Genomic DNA, 22,934 nt, shown 5'->3' on the forward strand with positions numbered 1-22,934 from the left:
CGCCTGGGATGGAGTAATGCCGGGCAAAAGTATAAATTGGGAGAGGAGTGGCTGGAGAGCAGCCCTGCCAAAGGGGTCTGTGTGTGCTGGTTGACAGCAGGCTCAACAGGAGTCAGCAGTGTGCCCTGGCAGCCAAGAGGGAAAATGGCATCCTGGGGTGCATCAAGCACAGCATAACCAGACAGTCCAAAGAGGTGATTATCCCACTGTATTCAGTGTTGGTGTGGCCTCACCTTGCATATTGTGTACGGTTCTGGGCACCACCATTTAAGAAGGATGTTGAGATCCTTGAATGTGTCCAGAGGCAGGCAACAAAGCTGGTGAAAGGCTTGGAAGGAATATGCTATGAGGAGCAGTCCAAGGACTTTGGGGTTGTCTAGTTTGGAGAGGAGGAGGCTGAGGTGCAACCTCATTGCTCCCTCCTCAGCAAGCTGTAGAGGAAGTGGAGAGGGAGGTGCTGCTCTCTTCTGCCTGGGATGCAGTGCCGGGAAGCATGGGAATGGCTCAAAGTTGCATTGAGGAAGTTTAGACTTGCCATTAGGAAGCACTTTTTTACTGAGAGTGTGGTCAAACAGTGGAACAGGCTTCCTAGAGAGGTGGTCGATGCGTCATACTTGCCAGTGTTTAAGAGGCATTTGTACAATGCCCTTAATAACATGCTTTAGCTTTTGGTCAGCCCTGAAGTGGTCAGACAGTTGGACCAGATGATCATCGTAGGTCACTTCCAACTTGAATGTTTTGTTTTCTTCTGTTCTCTTCTGATTCCTTAGTATTAAGGGAGGGAAAATTACCATTAGTTTGATAATTTGAAGTACATTATGGAGCCTGCAGGTTATTTAAGGGATAAATAACCTCTAAATATGGTTTTACTTATTTGTAGTGGTAACCAGGATAGCATGTGAATCCAGAGACTTTTAAAACGTTTTTATCCTGTTGTGATTCAATGTATCATAATGTTTTTTCCCCTCCCTCAAACCAGTTTGAATAAGTTTATTTCTAGGAAAAAAAAAAAAAGGGCAAAAAAAAAAACCCTCCATCAAGAAAAACAATGCAGAGGAATAGAAGGGCAGTTGAGTGGCCTGAAGTAATATTCAAATATTTAAAGGTGACTACACCTCTTCATGCACAAAGTCATAATGTGATTTAGAGGCCCTTGTAGATGGGTAAACAACAAGATGCTGAAAGTTAGTATGAACTTTGTTTTATAATATCTTTTGTAAGGGGTTTCCAGGTTGACTGTAATCTATACAGTTGGGTGTGATGCAAACTAGGTGGAAGTTAAGTGGAGGTCTTAGATGGACTATGCTGGGTTTTGGAAAAGACTAGTAGTTCTGTTGCACAAATGATAAGGACTTCCATAATGGGCAGAAGGGCTATCAGTCCGGCTTGTTTTTCCACCTCTACAAGAAAAGTTCTTCCCAAATAGTCCTAACACTTATGCTGTGCTTGCCCCAGTCTCACATAAGGCTGGTTTTGAGGCTTGCCCAGAAGCCCTATGAATCAAGTGGAAGCACATAAGCATCTTCTTACTAGTTTTTGTGGCAACTGAAAGTAAATATGGGCCTTTTTAATAGTGTGACTCATGCACTCAATAAATACAAATGTGTAATACCTAAAGAGTTAACAAGTTTTGAAGTTTAGCCAGGACAACTGCTAATATACAAGATAGAGCATTGTTACTGACATGCCACTGCAGACAAGATTTTTAGCTTACTGTTGGTTTCTTTCTAATAGTTATAAATACTTCTCCATAGTACTCCAGGAAAGCTAAGCAGCTAAAGAAACCAAACAAAGATTAACCTTTAACCACTGGCTGTGCTTCTGTTAGCTGTAGCATTGGCACGGTGATAACCATCTGACAAAATAAATGCCTGATGCTGTTTTGATGCCAATCTGTTGGAATGTTGTTATTAGTTCTTCAGGGAAAACAAAATTATTTTTGTAGTTCACAAGGGGAAAGAGAGAAATTAGAGTATACAAAATGCTTTCAAATAAATAAATATTTGCTCCTGGGATGTTTATGAAGCTCTACCAAAACCTTAAGCTAAACTACAGGAACAAAAATGAATGATGTGACTTCTAGGAAGTCTTGGCTCCATACACCTTACACTGTAAAAGATGCCTTTTAAATTAATAACTCTAAACATGTTACATTAAGTGAGGCAGCTCTGAACTAGATTTGCGAAACTAATAAACTAAGTAAAAGTGATTTTTTGCTGATGACTTTGCTTAATTTTAATGTGCTAGATTCAAGTTATTTGCTTTAAGCTTTATTGCAGTGTAACAGCTCAACTTCTCCCCTCTGTTGTCCAGCATCTGCTGGGAATTTGATATGTAAAGTACTTCCAGTCTATTTAAGGAAAATGTCCCCAACATACCTGTTTGCAGCTTTCTGAGGACTATATTAACTTCATAGAAATTACAAGCTTCATGTGTATGAATGCTAATGACATGAATGTATTAATATCATTGATGATGAAGCCCTCATTAGTGTGACAAGTAAAATCTGTGCTAAATTTTAAGGTCTGTTTTTACTCATCAAAAAGATATTTGGTCTCATAAAGTAGTCTACATGGCTGTGTTAAGTGGGAGAGGCACATTCAGGAAGAAACTGCCTGTACCTTAATAACTTGGCTACAAGTGGAGTGAAATTCTTACGTGCCATTCCTGGCTCCCATTGCCTCCTGCGAAGGACTGGGAGGCCTGGTCTTAGATGGTCTCTTCAAATTCTGAGATTCTGCACAGTGATTCCCACTCATTTTTCTTTACAAAAATGACAAATACAAAAAATAATTCCAGTGCAAAAAGTTGGTAAATTCTGGAGTAGTATGAAGTCTGTTTACATTCTTAACTGTCTTCAATTGCAGTAGAAATCTTCATGAATTTTTAGCATCACTTAAGAAGTTTGGAAGATATTTGTGATTTCATGTCCTTTTCTGGCATCACAGGTCTTGTTTGTATCATCTAGTTTACTCACAGTTTTTAGGATAAGCCACTACTTGCCAGGAAGTTATTCAGGTTGATGCATAAGTATCTCAATGCAGAATCACATAAGTACCATGGATTTTAGTCTGAAATCCCTGTCTATATTTTAATCTTGAATTAAAACTGTTCTATACAGAAACCTATTTGTGGTCTATAATTCTGCTCTATAATCAAGGTGAAACGTCTATAATACAAGCACTTCTACTGCATGCCGGATTTTACAATTTGGCTTCTGTCAGCTACTTCAGATTAGGAAATGGATGTGTGTGGAAGGTGTACACTATTGTCTTTCCCTTACCAAAGTGGCTATCTCAGCCCTCCTGCTGGTTTAGATAAAGAGCATGCTTTGGACTGCTACTGTTATGGCTCCATGATCAGGGTGTGTATATGTGCTTAATCAACACATACGTGCAGTTGGAAATGATTGTAAGAGTTTGAATGACACAGAGCAATGAAAATAAGTTATTTTAGTAATCCTCAGCTCTTTTAAGAGAAGTAACTAATTCTCAAAGATCTTTTTGAATATGTAGACAATAAAAACTCTCAGAGGAGTATCTGAAAAGTTGCTATACATATGGTTATTTTGATACTGTCCCGTGACTACACAGTAAGGACTACTGTGGGATCCTTGTTGACTTATTCTTATGAAGGGTGGAAAAAGCAGTTGCTGCAACAATATTCTGAAAGTGCCTGTTGGTGGGAGTGGATGACTAAGTATAAAGTCCTGCTAATCATAAACCTGTATTTAATGGCACTCTCTTAATAGTGACTTTGGAAACAAATACTGCTTTATGCCCTTGAATATCCTGGATTGTTCTGCTTGCTCAGCTTATTCTTGTGCTCCATTCCTCAGACTCCAAAAGGTTACAGCTCCTCTTGTGTATCTTATACCTGTTTTTTTGTGATTAAGTCTGATTGCCATGTGTCTCACAAAAAGTGTACAGTGAGATGGGTTTATAAGGGCCAGGGTCCGTGTTAGCTAAAAAGAAACTGTTTTTTCGGGGAAAACGCAGTCCTGGAAAGCAGCAGTGCTTTTGCTGCTGAGAGCTGCTGTGTGAGATGGAGAGGTTGGCTGCCCGTAGCGGCCCCTGCTGGCAGGCTCTACCGGTGGCACTGGCAGTAGTCTCTTCCAAAAATGAGCGTCAGCAGAAGCATGCTGCTTCACTCCTCTGGAACCAGGTGTACTGCAAGTATATTCCAACTTGTGTCAGCAATGCTAACTACAACTGATTCTATTTTTTTCCACACGTGTGTGGTTTTGTAAAGCAGTTATGAAACCAGTTATTTCATGAGTGGACTTGAACAGAATCGGTGAACGCACAATAGTGATGTTTGTTTTGACAGCTCTAACTGGAAAAAAAAATAGTTTATTAATCACTTTACCTATTTGTTTTCAGCAACAGGTATGCAAGATAGTGATGCAACAGGGGGAAGGATCAGAAAGTTAAGTGTTGGACAGTATGACAATAATGTCCCTGGGCAGCCGTCGTATAACAGGTGTGGATGGATCAACTCTCCTGCTACTGACCAGACTGTAAATCCAGGATCACCGATTCCTATAGGGGAGACCAAGGAGGTAAACAATGAAGAAGTTTTCAAAAAATATTTATTGAAGTGAATGGCCCATAGGGAGTCCCATGTTTGTCCTCAGTGTCCAAAATCAATGTGAAGCAATTGGGCAGTTGTATCGTAGCAGTAAGAACAACAAATGACTGTCGTTATCTCAGAAATACAATTCAGTGTTTAATGATGTCCTGCTCTTGTTCTCCCTATGTGTTTCCATGCTTTCGGTGTTCCAAGATCTCTCTGCTGGAACGGTGGATCAGATTACATGAAACCTTCTATAATCTGATGAAAAATGCCCCACTGTGTTGTAGGGTTAAGTGGGAATTTTCACACTGTAATTTTGCATTTTTATGCCCTTTCTAGATGTCTGTTATGTGTTACGAAGATGAAATGGATGGGGGAATCTTCTCCCCAGCAAAAAATGGAAATGAAGCTGTCCCATCTACACCAGCTTTTCCCCTGTCACCAGAGACATCATATGGTAAGGAAATGTCTGTCTCTTTTTATTTATTTATTTTAATATCACTATTAACATTTTAGCTGTTACTGAAGAGGAATTGTACTTTCCCTTCTCTCCTAGTGAAAACACCTCCGCTATACCATCAGCGGACTCCCTCCTGCCAAAAGGTCAACAGCCCGTCTGAGCTCTACAGAACCAGTCCCGGTAAGATACCCCTACTTCTTAAATAATTTGAAGCTGAACTGTGTATGAAGGCAGCTAACACAACAGTGATTATTCCTTTATAAATGGAACAGATACCTGGTCATTTTAGACATGTGCAAGTCATAGAAATAGAATTTAGCAGTACTATTTAAATCATATCAAAAAGAAGTGAACAATGAAGAATTATCCAAGAAAGATTTAATGCCGTTAATTGCCAACTGGGAGTCCTGTGTTCATGTTCAGTGCCCAAAATCAGTGTGGAGCAATTAGGCAGTTGCATCATGGCAATAAGAGAAAATACAATTCAGTGTTTGAAGCTATCCTGCTCTTGTTCTTTGTATGCATTTGTGTGGTTTCAATGTTCCGCGATCTCTCTGCTTATATCAAAATACTACTGTCAGGAGATTTGAGTTCCTTGTGATTTTTAGTAGGTTTTTGTGTCCATCTGAGAAAAGAGGGGTGATATCCATGTTGCCATCTTGCCAGGCAGGTGAAGCTGACGATAGAGCTTGACAGTAGCTATGCTCAAGTCAAGGACATCCTTAATCAAAGGAATGAATCCTCTGGGTTTTTTTTTTTTGTGTCACCATGTAAATGTGCAAGCATAGAAAAGTAGTTGGTAATAGATGATTACACGTTTAAAGATTTAATGTGATCTAGCTATGAATTTTATTAATAAAGGATTCTTCTTTGAGGCCTTAAGTCTTTGTTGTTAAAAATAGCAGCAAAGCTATTGTTAGCTGTCACCTTTTCTGTGCACACTTATTTTAAAAAATAAGTTTTTCATGTGACTGCATCAGAAAGTGCTGGACATAGAAGGAAGTGAACATGTGATATTTAAAACCTGAATAAAAAAATCACAGACGTTAATTTAAATTTGATGCATTAGAAGATTTTCAGATGATAATTCATATGTATATATAGTTTTATTGCTTAGGCTATGACTGTCTTCTCAGGTAGGATCTTGATAGTAGAGTTTTCAATAAATTTGAGGGTGGATTTTGCTGCAAGAATAGTTAGTGTTGTGTTTTTAACTTTGGAAAAAAAAAAAAACCTTCCTGTTTAATTTGCCTCATTTAATAGTTATCAAAAGCAAATAACATCAACACATAATAAAATTATCTTTAGTAATAAAGCAGTCTTCTACCCAGTTCAAGACATCTCTTTATCGTTCAGTTGCTGTAACTTTGCCCTTTATTCTCTCAACTCTTAAACAATTAGTGGTAGATATCCTTCTGAGGAAAGCTTCAGCGAATCAATTACAGGTTGCTTACGTTGAGTTAATCTACTAAACATTCTGTTGTTAAATGGTTGCCATCACTATTGCTAAGAGTTAGGACTCGCCCTGGAAAATTTTGTGGCTTTCAGTGTATTTCTCTATTTTGTTGGTGATTCTTCTGCTTAATTCCAAATGCTGTCATCTCTCAAATACTGGGTTAATGTGACACTGAAAATACTCTAGCTTAGACCAAAGCAGGTATTTCTCCCTTTGAATACCCCTTTAAAAATGATACTCAAGGTGTATTGAATGCTACAGGTTAACTGCTCAGCTCCCTGTGGCTTTGCTTTTAGCCGCAAATGTAATGTACTTTGACACTAAGGTTAAAGGTGTATGAAGTGGGTCAGCTAGAAAACATGCAATACACCATTAGCAAGCAGCACTAAGAAACGTTAGCTGGGTGACTTTCCCACCAGAGCACAGAAACTTCTATTGCCAGAGGCAATATTAGAATCCTACTTGAATTTTTTTTTTTTGGTTTTACTCTTTTCCCTTTACTGTTCTACTTATTGACTGTATCTATAGTAAGTATCTATTTGATGCATTTACTTGCTTCTGCATCTTCTGACTTTGGCAAGAAGTGAAGATGTCTTGTCTTTTTTTTTTTTCGTCTCTTTTGTAACCAACCCCTAATTCATGGCCAGAGCAAGACATTCAACACATTTGGTGTGTTGAATGAGGCCAAGAATCTGGAGGGGACAGAAGTAGCTGTTCCTGTTGTTGGGACTGCTCTAATGCACATGTGACAAAAGTGACTCTAACAGTATGTACTTTGCAAGAATTCTTACAGCCCCAATTTTTAGTACTTTCCTTTGCAGCCTTGCTCTTCTTTTAAATGCTTTCATTGTTTTAATTTTGGTAGAAGTTGGGAAACATGCTGACTTCTCCAGACATTTTCAACAGATTGAGGCCTTTGGAGTCATTGACTCTGGAGTCTTAATTTCTGCTATTAAGATCTTGCCCCTTTTGTCTCAGTGCAGATCACCCTTGAATTCAGAATTGGTTTGTTCTGCATCTCAGCTTTGCTGCTTATCTGCATTTCAAGTTAGTAGTGAGGATGCTGTAACATCTGGCTACCAGTTATCTAGATATATTGCTGTCTTATTTCCTCCCTGCTTCCTTGTAGAGAAGAGCTTTCAGTGTAGTTAGCACTTATCATATCAAGAGAGAATGTGGTTTTAGAAAAGTATAAAAGTATACATTTTTAAAAAACAGTACACGTGTTTGTGTATTCTGTATTCAAGAATTACAGTGACATCCAGTCTTTATGTATACGAGATGATAAAATTGTCTGTTCTTTTGTAAGTTATTCTTGTTGTAAACTGTGTACCTCATATGGAATGCATCTAATTCTGATTTATCGAAGTGAAAGGCACTATCTTCACTGAAGGCTGACAAAACCCTGTATAAAATGGTGCTCTGTTAGCCCTAGAAATCTTAATTTTCTTTCCAGGTGAAACTACTTTGTTAGGGAAAGTCAGTTCAGTGGTGTTATGTATCTGTCTCCCTTTCATCAGCTATGCCCTACCTCTTTCTCTCTATATCTTTACTTAAGATGCTGTGCCTGGGTTAGCTAGAAAGAGCAGGATTCCTTTCCATAACCTCATTTCTCAGACGGGAGCAAGTTTAACCTCCCGCAGTCTGCGTTCAGGCATGCAGTCCTTTTGTGTCAGCACTGCTGCTCCAGTGATCGCTTGCTGCCATGGTTTCATTGCCCTTTTCCTCACTTTACATAGCTTGCAAATTATACAGCACCCACAGAGTTCATTCTGAATTATCTTTTGAAAGACACCTTGTTTCTTAAGACAAACTTGAGCAGTCTGTAAATTGGCTAGTTTTATAAATACCCCATGAAAAAGTAGGCTCCAGATAGAACATACATCTCTCTGAGTAACACAATAGCCATTGTATATCCCATGGGAGAGTCCCACACATCAGTGAAGGAACAGAAGCACTATTTGTAGGCCATTTTGAAGCTTATAAAGGCTCTCTTGTCTCTAGACAGCATACAGCTAATTGAAGTCCCTTTGTATATAGAAGTAACAAATAAAAACGTAGCAAGCTCTTTGCCAGAGGACTGAACTCTGGCTAACCACCCCTGCCACCCACCCCTCAGGCTGGTCGTGAGGACCTGCCCCTTCTTCATCCCTGGCCAAAGCATAGACAGAGCTTTGCAGATAATCGGCATTCACAAACAGGCACTGTCTTGCAGCAGAAAGCAGGGATCTGTGGAACTAAGGAAGATTGTCTATAATCCTTTATGCATGTACTGACAGAAAAGCCGGGATGTCCTGTTTTTCCATCATTTCTGAATAGCCTAAGTAAATTTGTGTAGTTCAAGCAGTGCATATGGTGGAATGATAGCACTGCTGCTGGTATGAGGAATCTCAGTGCCTTCAAGTGTGTGTAAGGCCTTGCCTTTTCATACCTGCCACAGAGCTTAGCCTAGGTACCGTACTCAGAGCTTGCATAGAAGCTGCAACTTTTCTAAAAATTGTCAAAAGGTCATCCTTTCTCCTCATGCTGTCATGGAACTCTTCAAGGCCAGACACTGGCATATTTCCACATTTTTTCTCATACAGACTCTGTTTTTGTCTGACAGAGACACTGTAATCCTAAATTCCCCTCACTGGCTAACATAGGCTTATGTGCCTCTGTTACACCACCGCAGCGATGACTGTTTCATAAACCTCTTGAAGACAAACTCACAACCTAACAGATTTCTTCATTACTGAATAATTCTATTACTGATTATAATTTTATACTGTTGTAATTTAATGCTGTTACTCCAGGATTGTAATTTCTTCCAGTCACTGAGTTGCAAGGGGAATGAAACGTACTGCTTAATTGTTCAATAAAAAAGTCAAGGTTCTGAACTGAAAACCTTTTCTGTGTGTCAGAAGTGTTAGCAGCATAGGGAATAAAAGTGATCCTAATTTGTGAGAAGGAAAAATTCCCAGTTTATGATGTGCAAAATCTTTCTCTATGTTATAAAAAGGTTTCATATAATATTTATTAATACCTGCCTTGCTCTCCTTCCCTTAACTGTTTATATAACGTATACATGTCCAAAGCAAGAGATTGGTATGGAACTTTTCCAGGCATCTGGGTTAATTTGCTTAGAACTTCAGTTCATCCACTTCAGTGGCTAGTTATCATAAACTCTGTCCTCCTGGAATCAAAGGTTCATTTTGTTTTTTCTTGTTGTGATTTTGGGTTTGGGTTTTTTGGGGTTGTTTTCTTTTGTTACTTTCATGGTTGGTTGGTTTGTTTGTTTTAAACATTGAGGCTATTAATGAGCAATAAAAATACAAGTAGAGACAAGAAATTTATGATGCTTACTACAAGGCAGATAGGCAAGGTCTGTGTTATGTTTTTCATTGTCCTGCAATTGACCTTGACATGTTTATCTTGTAGCTAAATACAGTGCTCATGTCCACAACAATTTTATAATGAAATAGCTAATGTTTCTTAGCTATGATAAAATACACCATTTACTAGTGCGTATGAAGCCTCCATGGGCTTCAAGAGCAAGTAGGAAAGGACTCTGTTTTCCTGTTTGGATTCTATTGACATGAACTTAATGAGGTCTTCCAGAAAGAGCATGTGGAATGCTGTAAAGCAAAGTAATAAATGTTCAGAGGCCACTTCTTGGCCAGCGTAAACACTGAAGTCGACATAATGTGCTATGATCTGTGTCATACTTTTTTCTCCCTGGATTACTTTCATTGACACATTCAGCTCAGTAAAACTAATCTTTATACAAACGTTTTATTGTACAAAGTTTGGAGATGAGTTGATGTATTTTCAAGTCTTTATTGTCACAGACCTCCTTTCCTTTGTGACACTGATTATAATACAGTTCTTAACATATCTTTCAACTACAAACATGGAAATTATGTATCTTGCCTGGCCCATGGAGAAAAGAAGCAATGCTTATCATCAGCGATTTCAGTCTGGTAATCCAAATTCATGGCAGAAGTAATAATGTTCCTTCTCATGTGCTGAATAGATTAATGGTTTCCTTTAATTCACATCAATCTGAATGGTGGTAAATATGTTGTAACAGAAGAATCAAATTGAAACTGGAAATAACTTGAAATACGTGTAGTCTATGCCTGCTTTTAGGGAGCAATATTAACCATAATACTTACAGTTTAAGTGTCTTTTAACTGAGCTGTTTGGTAGTCAACTTTAATTGAGCTTTTTTTTTTCCTCCACTCAGTTTGGCTAAGTTCTTCATGGGAGGTATTCTCACGGTGCACATTGATTATCTTACCAAAGCTTTATTTTCTGGCTTAGAGATATGAAATGATTTAGAGATTAATCAATTTAGCTAGCTAAATATGGACTGAGTTTGTTTATAGCCATGTTATGTGTTTCTACATAAAACTTTACAAAATCTGTACATATTTTATCTACTCATTAAAAATTCTAACATGTCATTATTCCTTGCTCCTCTGAATCAGAAATATACAATTTGAGGATTTACCACCATTTCAAAATGACACAAAAAAGCTTATGACTTGTATAAAAGGCTGTGTTGCGTTAATCTCTGTGCATTGTGCACTGTCAGAATTACCAATTAAAGCACACAAATATGCTACTAATAAATGTACTAAATATGAGTTACAGTAACAACTTGGAAAAATAAGTGGCCCACTATTTTTCTGACATTTCAGAAAACAAAAAAGGGTATGCTAGGAAATTCAGATTCACTTGATACATTCTAAGAAGTAATTGTGTTTATCAAGTGATAGATACTGAGCTTTTGGAGTATCACTTTAGAATACTCCTGTTCTCTGTAAAAGTGAAGTTTTTTGTAAGATACTTGCTGTTAGTAAATTGCACCAAGATTATATGGTGAGCACTCACTTGTGTGTTCTGTCTTGTGCTGTCTCCCTTTCTCTTTCATTTTCAAATTGGTTTACCATTTTGCAAAACCAATTGTGTGTTCTGGAAGAAGCTCATTGATATTTTTATTTGTAAACAGATGAAGTGGTGCTTCATTTTGTTATATTTGTTTAACTACATAGGTATTTTATCCAACAAGCAGACATTCACATTCACAAGAAAAAAATTAAAACTTCTGATTAAAGTATTGGATTTAAGGTTAATCCTTATTGTCTTCATGTTGCTTACTTATTTTCAAAAAGTCTTGATAAATCACACAATCCCTTTAATAGCCTTTGGAATTGTCAGTTTGCTTTCATTTATTTTCACTTCCTGCTCCCTTCCACCACCCCCTGCTCTGAAAACCTGATATATGAGATTTCTCTAATATATATATATACACTTTTTACCCCAAGTGACATTAGGATCCCTGAGGGGCCACAGGTACATTGAATTTTTTCCCCTCCATTCCCAGAAGGTTTGACACCAACTTAGCTCTTGGAATGGGAAAAATGGGAGAAAATTCCTGGAGAGAAAAAAACTATGTTTGTGTGTTGGGGGGAGAAACAGCAGGAAGGAGGCTGGGGAGGAGTAGAGTTGCTATAGCTGGGGCTGAGGGATGTAATGAAGGTACGTTAAGAAGAACTAGTACAGAAAGCAGAACAGATTATTTTTTTTCAGTCCTTTATCAAACACTGTGTTAAAAGCACAAACTCTAAATGAGGTGTAACTAAAATTCAGTCTGAATAGTACTGCATCTGTAGCATTTCAAGAAAAACAATGTGAAGGCAATCTATTACAATCACATTGCTAGTTTGTGCTTGCTATTGTAATTGGATTTCCTGAATATTCTCAATTTGCGCGCTCTCAGCATTTTAAGAATTTGTCCAGAAAGCTTCCAAAAATAAAGTAAATGAAAATGAAATTCTTTGATGGGAGATTGTAAAAGGAAGCTGACAGAGGGTGGAAGGAAGGACAGGTAGCCTGGGAGTTATACAGAGAAATTGTCCGATCACCAAGGAATCCAGTTAGGAAAGCTAAAGCCCTGATAGAATTAAATCTGGCCATGGCCATCAAGGGCAACAAGAAAAGCTTCTACAGGTAGGTCAGTGATAGAAGGAAAACTAGGGAAAGTGCGGGCCCTCTCCAGAAGGAAACAGGAGACCTAGTTACCTGGGATATGAAGAAAGCGGAGACACTCAACAATTTTTGCCTTAGTCTTCACAGGGAAGGGCTCTAGCCACAGTGTCCAAGTCACAGAAAGCAAAGGCAGGGACTGGAAGACTGAACAACTGCCCACTGCAGGAGAAGATCGGGTTTGACATCATGTAAAGAACCTGAAGGTGCACAAAGCCATGGGACCTGATGAGATGCATCCACGGGTTCTGAGGGAACTGGCGAATGAAGTTGCTAAGCCACTATCCATCATATTTGAGAAGTCATCGCAGTCTGGTGAAGTTCCCACAGACCAGAAAAGAGGAAACATAACCCCCATTTTTAAAAAGGGTAAAAAGGAACACCCAGGGAACTACAGGCCAGTCAGTCTCACATCTGTGCCTGGTGAGATCATGGAGCAGATCCTCCTGGAAATTCTTCTGATCCATGTGGAAAATAAAGAGGTTATTGGCGACAGCCAACATGGCACTAAAGGCAAATAGTGTCTGACAACTTTTCATGGCCTTGTATGACAGGATTACAGCGTTGGTGGATAAGGGGTGAGCAACTGACATCATCTACCTGGATGTAAAATGTTTGACACTGTCCCGCACGACATCATGGTCTCTGAATTGGAGAGACATGGATTTGATGGATGGACCACTCAGTGGACAAGGAATTGGCTGGAAGTTTGCACTCAAAGAGTTGTGGTCAACGGCTCGATGTCCAAGTGGAAACGAGTGATGAGTGGAGTTTCTCAGGGGTCTGTATTGGGACTGGAGCTGTTTAATGTCTTTGTTGGTGACATGGACAGTGGGACTGAGTGCATGCCCAGCAAGTTTGCTGATGACACCAATCTGTGTGGAGCTGTCAACATGCTGGAGGGAAGCAATACCATCCAGAGGGACCTGAACAGGCTTGAAAGGTGGGCGTATGCAAACCTCATGAAATTCAACAAGAAAAAGTGCAAGGTCCTGCACATGGGTCAGGACAATCCCAAGCACAAATACAGGCTGGGCGGAGAATGGATGGAGAGCAGCCGTGAGGAGAAGGATTTGGGGGTGTTGGTTGATGAGAAGATCAATATACAATCATAGACTTGTCTAGGTTGAAAGGGACCTTTAAGATCAAGTACAGCCATCAACCTAACACTGCCAAAACCACCACTAAACCATGTCCCTAAGCACCACGTCTACCCATCTTTTTAATACCTCCAGGGATGGTGATTCTACCACTTCCCTGGGCAGCCTGTTCCAATGCTTAACAACCATTTCTGTGAAGAACTTTTTCCTAATATCCAATCTAAACCTCCCCTGGTATAACTTGAGGCCATTTCCTCTCATCCTATCACTTGTCACCAGGGAGAAGAGGTCATCCCCCACCTCTCTACAACCTCCTTTCAGGTAGTTGTAGAGAGCAATAAGGTCTCCCCTCAGCCTCCTTCACTCCAGATTAAACAACCCCAGTTCCCTCAGCCACTCCTCCGAAGATTTGTGCTCTGGAACCTTCAACAGCTTCGTTGGCCTTCTCTGGACACGCTCCAGAACCTCAATATCTTTCTTATAGTAAGGGGCCCAAAATTCAACACACTACTCAAGGTGGAACCTTAGCAGTGCCGAGTACAGAGGGGCGATCACTTCCTTAGTCCTGCTCACCACACTATTCCTGATACAAGCCAGGATGCTGTTGGCCTTGATCACCTGGGCACACTGCTGTCTCATATTCAGTTGGCTGTCAACAAACACCCCCAGGTCCTTCTCCTCTGGGCAGCTTTCCAGCCACTCTTCCCCAAGCCTGTAGCACTGCATGGGGTTGTTGTGACCCAAGTGCAGGACCCAGCACTTGCCCTTGTTGAACTTCATACCATTGGCCTCGTCCCATCGATCCAGCCTGTCCTGATCCCTATCCAGATCCCATCCTAACCTGAAGCAGGTTGACCCTCCAGCCTGACTTAGTGTCATATGTAAGCTTACTGAGGGTGCACTTCATCCCCTTGTCCAGGTCATTGATAAAGATATTAAACAGAACAGGCTCCAGTACTGAGCCCTGAGGAACACCACATGTGACTGGCCACCAACTGGATTTACCTCCATTCACCACCACACCTCTTTGGGCATGGACATCCAGACAGTTTTTTACCCAGTGAAGAGTACACCCATCCAAGCCATGAGGAGCCAGTTTCTCTGGGAGAATTCTGTGGGAAACAGTGTTGAAGGCTTTACTATAGTCCAGGTAAACAACATCGACAGCTTTTCCCTCATCCACTAAGCGTGTCACCTTGTCATAGAACATGAGCCGGCAATGTGGACTTGCCGCATCCTGGACTGCATCAGAAGCAGCATGGCCAGCAGGTCGAAGGAGGTGATTCTGCCCCTCTACTCCACTCTCGTGAGACCCCACCTGGAGTACTGCACCCAGCTCTGGGGCCCCCAACATAAGAAGGCCACGGACCTGTTGGAGCGGGTCCAGAGGGGGGCCATGAAGATGATCAGAAGGCAGGGACACCCTTCCTGTGAAGACAGGCTGAGGGAGTTGGGGTTGTTCAGCCTGGAGCAGAGAAGGCTCCAGGGAAACCTTATAGCAGTCTTCCAGTACTTAAAGGGGGCCTACAGGAAAGATGGGGAGGGACTCTCTATCAGGGAGTGTAGTGACAGGATGAGTGGCAATGGTTTTAAACTAAAAGAGGAGAGATTTAGATTAGATATTAGGAAGAAATTCTTTACTGTCAGGGTGGTGAGGCACTGGAACAGGTTGCCCAGGGAAGTTGTGGAGGCCCCATCCCTAGAAGTGTTCAAGGCCAAGTTCGATGGGGCTCTGAGCAACCTGGTCTTGTGGAAGGTGTCCCTGCCCATGGCAGGGGGGTTGGAACTAGACGATCTTTAAGGTACCTTCCAACCCAAACCATTCTATGATTCTATGATAAAACAGCTATGGAGATAATTTAGTGCTGCACGTGAGATGTTCTGGATTTGTTGGATAGTCATTGAATTGATCTGTGTACCAGATAAATCCTGGGAAATAAAAATTATAATAGAAAGATTATATAAACTTCTTTATAAGAAGATGAAAACGCACCATGTGAATTTTATTGCTTTCAGAAAGCCTGAAAAATTTTGTTACTTCATTTTATTTTAATTTATTTTATTCAGAATTTTGTTTACATTGTTTTTTCTTTGAAGATAAACAGAGAACAAGTTATTGAAATGTGTAAGAAGGTTAAGGGAACATTAATTCAGATGTATTTAATTCCTAGATCCAAGCTGAGCTTTCTTTAATTTGTATACATGTACCCACCAACATCAGAAAGTTGTATCATAAAAATAACAGTAAAACTTATATTGTGGGTTTTTTTGTTAAAACTGTTTAGTGCAAAAATTGGAAGAAATGATGCCAAGAAAAGGTTTGTGTTTCCTCAGCACTCAAGAACCCCTCTGTATTGAGGATAGAGAATAGATGCAGCTCCTAGTTTCCTAAGATGGGATGCATTAGATTATAAATCCATTCTACACTTGGTCACAGCAAAATGTTATCTGAAGATTGGTAAAATATTTTTTGTTCTGGAAAATAGTGGGAGTATTTTAAAAATAGCTTGAGAGTACGCATTGATTGTGGCCTTCTTTCTTCATTGTTGCTATTTCGATGCTTTCATATCTGGTCATGAGAGAGTGTATTATTAATAGCTTTCATTCAGTGCTTTTGAGGGGTGCCTGTTGGTTGTAATTCTGTGCAAACTGATTTGATGCCCCGTTGGGAGATGATACAAAGAGTTGATAAAACTGACTAGTACTAAGGTATGCGTAAACTGTGCATTTTAATGAAAGCTGAGAGCTTTGGAAGTAAGAGGACCTTGTACTGTACTCACAGCCCTTGAAATTATAAGATCAAGCTGAAACACTATAGGAAATAGTAAAGTATAATGTTAATGAAAATGGTTTTGCTGTGCTTAGATTTTCTTTTATCTTACCCTTTATTTCTATGTTTGACTGGCAGCCTAGCAATTTGAAAAGCCCGCCTGTGTTCAATTGCCACAAATATTTTGGCAATGAATTCATTTTAAAGGAGGTTTGAAAAATAAGACAAAGTTTAAGAAAACATTAGGAAAAAAAAAAAGATAATATTGCATGTGTTCAAAATATGTCCTCTGTATGCAATATTTGTTCTAGAAATTTCATTCCAATTTATTTTTGCTCTGTCAGGGAGCATAGTATACAACCAGTCTACTTGGAGCATTGCTAAGCCCCAGAGTCAGCTTACCAAGTAGATGCACGAAGAGACTTGTAAATGTCATGTCAAAGAACTGTTTTCAATCATCGTTCAGGAAATTGATGCATTTTAGAAACTTCAGTTACTCTGAGAGAAAAACAGGTCAGAAAAAAACTGTGGGTGACCAGAAGACAATACCAAAGCAAGGGAGTGTTAGCACTGACAGTTGCAGCTCTGGCACTTTACAGTGTGAGGAATCCTCCTCCTAATCCCTCTGCCCAGTCCTCAGGGCTGTGAGTTCAGAGTTCAGTGGGTATCAGCATTGTAACCAGCCAAGTAAATATTGGGACTTCAGTGTAGTGACATTGTATGTGATCACTCGGGTCTTCGCAGGTCTGTACAGTTGTGCTATTAAAGCCCGTGGTGTTTACAAGTGTGATTGTCTTCTCCATTTTCTACCAGCTGAACCTAAATCTTAGACATTTTCTAAATTCCATGTAGAAGGAAGAGGAGTTTTTTCCATACAAATCTAATAGCAGTTATAGTATTCATGTCACAGGAGAGGTCTCCCTCTTCTGCATGATTATCAGCAGGACTTGAACCAGGCATTCCTATGGAAGTCTGAAAACTATGATGCCTTTGAGCCAAATTTCTTTTTCTGGCTTAATTCATACACATTACTATGTAATACAAGTTAGAATAATGGTAGAGCAGGCTTCTCACAGGAAGAAAACTTGAATTCAAATCTGTGGTCTGATTTAGAGGAGGTCCGCTGAATAGGATAGAGGATAAAGGGCTAACTCTACTACTACTTAAAGTCTGTAAGTGTGAAACTCATGTAAAAATATTCCTTTGGTCTGGAATTGTCAGCTTTCAACAGTAGCATAAAACCTCCCTTGTGCAGTGTATTACCTTGCCTTAGGTGACAAATGAACATGATTCTTCCAATGCTCTCTTTTCCCATCTGTTACAGGGCAAATGCAGGCTTATGCCCTAGGGCTTTGAATTCCATTCAGCAGCAATACATCTGAAAGTTTAATTGTGCAGTGTGCAGCTCACATTCTTCCTGTAGCTCTAGTACAAAGCCATTTTCTCTTGAGAGAAAGCAGTATCACTATCTGATATTTATTTATTTAAGGGGTTTTTATATTTGCTGTCCAAGATAACTGACTGTGCTTGGAATATGCGTCTATTAGCTAAAAAGGTGATGGCTTTTCCAAAGGTGCTGAACACAGGGTTTTTTTTTTATCTTCACTGGTATCTATGAGAGCTCATCATTTCTAAAATTCAGGCGATAAAATAAAACAGTGTAATTCTGAAGTTTTAAATGCCAAAAAATGTTTACATAATCAAATTATTACACAGGAAAAGATGTTTATGCAAAACTTTTTAGTCTTGTAACTTTTGATCACAGTCTCAAAGCAGGTGTGCCTACTTAGTTAAAGTGGAAATACACCCTGATAATACACTGGGGGGAGGGGTGTTGTGGGTTTCTTTTCTTTTTTTTTTTTTTTTTTCTCTCTAAGAACCAGTGAAAAATTGATTACATGAGAGGTTTCTGAAGCATTAAGTTTTAGAGAGAGAGTTTGGATTCTATTTTCACCTTTCAGTGGGGGAAAAAGTGATTCATTTCCCCCACATAAATCTGTCATTTGTCCAATAACTATCTATGTATCTATTCACTGAAGTGTATATATATATATATATAAAAAGGGTGTGTGTATATATATATATATATAAGAGAAGAATCTGAAGCTGAGAAGTCCACCATTATTTTTTGCTTGTTGTGAAGGTGCAAGAGATAAACCATTGGCAGAAATTTATCAGCAGTTTAACAGAAATACAGGATTGGATGAGCAGGCAGCCTGGCAGATGTGGATTGTTTTTACACATACCTGTTGATGCTAGTTAGCAGTGCATGTGGGTAGCATGCATTTTTGAGATATTACTAGTCCTTTTGTCTGGAAAAGCTTAAATTAACAAAAATCCATGAGAACAACAACTTCCCTTGCTATGATTACATGAAACAAGCTTTTTCAAATTTTCCAGGGTGAGGCCTCCTACTATATAATGTGGCAGTCAATGACTGTGATGTGCCGGAGTAATCCATGTAGTTTGAGGGAAGGCTGAAGGAGAAGGAAGTTCCAAAAACTGAAGTACAGCTGTGAACACACCTTTTCAAAACAAAGTCTTAAAACAAACCTGTGTTTGGGCACCTGAGAACATCTGGTCTGCTACATTCACAAATCAAAGATGTTCTGTAATTTTAGAACTTCAAATCTGCCAATTCTGAGTGAGGACATAGAGGAAATACACATTCAGTCCCACTTAAGTGTTTACTCTTCAAAGGCCATATTGCTCTATGTTTTTTTAAGATGCTGTTCTCCCCTACGTTAACTCTCTTTGTTTATTCCCTTTTGCAGAAGAGGAGAAAACTAAATTAGTCTGTTTTTCTATGCCTGAGTTAGGCGTGTTATTTCATGAAGCCATTCATGTTCAGACACCTAGTAGACAAAATCTGAAATGCACATTCACTTGAGATTTGATTCCTACATTTTATGTCAGTCATGGGAGTAGCAGGAAAATGTATGTCATTCTGTCACAAGTTGTGGAGTTTACTGAATTTGTGTCTGAGGGCCACGCATAACCAACCCTCGCACAGGTTTCCTGTTGGAGAAAGGTGCATGTTACAATTCAAGCCCTGCATTAAAATGCTACTTTGGATAGCTACTTTGGATAGATCTTGCAGTGTGATGATTCTGATGAAACTGGGACTTTACCTAGGAGAAGTTATATATAGCCTTGCTATATGAGTAAATATGACCACCTGGCAGAGGATGGAGGACCTGATCCTTGTCTCTGTGCTGTGCCTGGCATAGCCATGAAACCAGTCCTTCTTGCAAAGTAACAAACCTTCTCCTTTTGGGATGGCATTATGTCACAGACTGCGCTCACTGAAACCCAACTCGTTGCTCATCCGAGACATCTTAACCCTCACTTCTATGCTTTTGTATACAATAAAATTTCAGTCTGGTCCTTTATATCTTCTGGCTTTAAGTGTTTATGTTGAAGAGGTTTTGTTTATGAACAGCCCCCTAAGTATAACCAAGTCTGTTAGATTGTTAAAAAGCTCCATCCAAAAATTTTCTTAACAAAGGGTAAATCTGATAAAATGTTGACAAAACTCAAGTATATCAATGCTTTAAATTACCTAGTTTCTACTTACATTACTTTGGAAATGAACACTTTCCCACTTAACCCAGCTTTCATGTGATATCTCAGACCACTGTTACCTCCTTAGTTCTCTTCTAATTCAGCAAGTGGAAAAGCAAGCAAAGCTTCCAAGACTTGCAAATGAGGAAGGAAATGGGACATCCAAAGGTTTCCTGTGATTACAGTGCTTTTTATGCAGAGCCAGGAATGCTTTTTATGGAGACCAATCTTCTCTAATAATTGTTGTTTATAGGAGTGTGAAGACTGTGTTCAACTGCATATGTCTCTGCCAGCAAGCATCCAAGAAAAAGCGAAAGCGTAGTTGCATAATAAATTAATCAAAGTAACTGATGGCAGTTCTGGACTGCTGCATTAATAACCTGTTCTGCCTCTGTAGCAGGGATTGTCCCTCATTTTTTACCTGATGGTATTGTGTATATCACAGCTAATCCTTGCTATTTGAGTGTCCTGGGTGCAACCATTATGAAATTGTTTAATAGGAGCAGCTGCTATGAAGAAAATCAGTGATAGGAGGGAATATTCTTATAACGGAATAGTTTGATTTAGTTTGCCTTTTGGTCAGTGGAAGAAAGTAAAATTCTAATTAGTTTACCAGTATTCATCTCTATAATCAAGCCAATTTGTATATTTTAAAGTTTTCAAAAGGGTTTAGTACACATGTTCAAAATATGTTCCCTTTAGAAATTTGAAAGCAATTGAGTAATTCATTACAGGAAAGCTTTAAATGGTCATACTTGCTTCTGTCCATATCAAGTAATTTCCTATAGTCATCCTTTCAGAAAATCCAGTGCCCTGGAACACTGAAGAACAATCTGAGGCGGAAATGTGCTGCCCATTGCAGGGCTGTACTGTTTCTACTCATCTTCCTGACTGGTAAATAAAACCTGCTCTGAACAATGATAGGGTTATGTTGAATGCAACACAGTAGCATTGCACGTGGTGTTTTGGGAAAGAAATCTGGGGAAGTGAGTCAAACTATTCAGAGCTCTGGATGCTAAATTTATCAGAGAGTGTTTAGCCAGTTCGGCATTCTAGAGCAGCTGGGCTTTGGTCCACATTAAAAAGCACTTACCTGTTGGTTCTCAGTTTTGTGTCCTGCATCTCTCTGAAAGAAACAAATCTATGAAGTCAAATGAAGTGGTGGGGAACTGGGCATCTGCTTAAAACAAACAACAACAAAAAAACAACCACCCAAACAAAACCAACCACTCAAACAAACAAACCAAAACCCAAACGCTACGGCTGGTGTGCTGGGAGTCAGAGAAGGGCAGTGAGCTTTTAAGCCCTGAGATGCCCCTACGGCTCCCGAGGCGCTGCGCTGCGGCGAGCGGAAGATGCGCTGGGAGCGGCGCTGTGCGTGCGAGAGGCGGCATGAGCCACTGCCAGAGCCGGGCGGGGGATGGGGGGAGAAAAAAGTCAAATTCAAATGAGGTGGAGTCAGCAGAGCAGGGATGCACTGAATGGGCAGTCTGGCTGAAGAGCGAGCGCCAAAGCTAGCCCAACAACAATCGGGGAATTATTTGCCGCCTGGATGGAGTGAACTCTGACTGTCTTCATCTGAGCGGCTGTATTGAGAGCGGGAGCCGGGTATTCTTTCGCTGCAGACGCTGGAATCCTCTGCTGTGGTCAGGCGCGGGGGAGAGCGGATGGTATTAGAGCTGGCGAGTGTGGGAAGTGGCTTTTCCCAAGCCTCTGCGTGGCGGAGCAGCTCGCCTGGCTGCTGTGCTCCCTTGAGCCGCAGACAGCATGCGGCGCGACCGGCCCAGCAGGAGAGAACAAAGATTTCGCACAGCCCATGCTCCATGAGAGAGCTTCTGTCATGATGGCTTCCATAGGTAGGTTCTTGGTTTCCTGCTCTCACTCTTTTTTGTGCGTTTTCCTCAGTCTGAAAACTCGTTTTGTCGGGTTTGTGTTTCACTGGCCGCGATCCTAGCACCGCGCAGCGGCAGTGAAACGCGATCTGCGCTCTGGTGTGTGTGTTTGTGTGTTTGTTTGGGGTGCGAGAGGTGGGGGAAGGCGGGGGTTAAATAAAGCACACAACGAGCCGCTTCGGCGGTGCACTGTCAGAGCTGACTGAAGAGAGGGCGGGGGGGGGTGGGGGGTTGCTTCACAGAGCATGCGGAGTGCTTCTGTGTTGGTTGCAAACTGTGAAGAAGTGGGGGAAAGAATCATCCCTTGTGTGGCTATGTAGCAAGATTTGGAGTCCACAGAGAAATGGAAAAGCTTTGCAGACACGAGTTTTGTCAGTATGAGCTTATTTCCTGTGATCGTTAACGGAGTGACAGGGTGCATGAGGCAGGGTTCATTAGCTTTGTGCAGTTATTTTTCTGCTGAGGAGGACTTCTGATTTTTTTTGTGCGTGGTGGTGGGTTTTTTTTCAAAGTAGGAGACACGGGGGACTGCCTGGAACGTATATAATTGCTGACCACGTACAAAAACCTTGTACAGGCTGATTCTTTTTCCTCCCCCGAGGAGTTCCAAGTAATGTTATAGAGCAGCATTAAATTTCCTTTCAAAATCATGAAAAATGAGCTGACTTTGTAAACGTAAGCCTTTCCTGAACGAGGAATATCACATAGTTTTCCTGCTTTCTTGCTTAATGAGAAAAACAGTGTATTGTGCCACTAGCACTGGCAGAGTAATTCTTCTAATTCGGGGAGTAAATGTAAAATACTCTCACTTTCTTACTCCAGATCTGAATTTTCCATCAAAATATAATACGGTCTTAGAGCAGCCAACTACTACACGGTATGAGGTGCAGGATGCACCAGAATACTTTAAAGAGTGTGATTCTTACGGCCTTAATGCAAACAATTTTTCTCTTCAGTCAGTAGTAGCAGATGCTTGTATAAGGACTGCAACCCTAAAAGGAGAGTTACTGAAATACAATTCCTAAGAGACAAGACCAAGAAAACACCCAATAGCTTCACTTCTCAGTCCTGTTACATGATACTG

At 40.2% G+C, this 22,934-nt stretch overlaps 1 protein-coding gene across 1 annotated transcript in view; it reads left to right on the forward strand.

The window, feature by feature from the left end:
• TNS3 (tensin 3) overlaps nt 1-22,934 on the forward strand; it is a 125,950-nt gene that overhangs the window by 68,632 nt on the left and 34,384 nt on the right. Inside the window, exons 14-16 of the mRNA XM_082479079.1 lie at nt 4,383-4,561; nt 4,915-5,032; nt 5,132-5,215. Of these exons, the coding sequence (XP_082335205.1) occupies nt 4,383-4,561; nt 4,915-5,032; nt 5,132-5,215 (381 nt within the window). The remainder of the gene's footprint in view (nt 1-4,382; nt 4,562-4,914; nt 5,033-5,131; nt 5,216-22,934) is intronic.

This window comes from Vanellus vanellus (genome assembly GCF_965231255.1).
Source record: "Vanellus vanellus genome assembly, chromosome: 2".
Lineage (NCBI taxonomy): Eukaryota > Metazoa > Chordata > Aves > Charadriiformes > Charadriidae > Vanellus > Vanellus vanellus.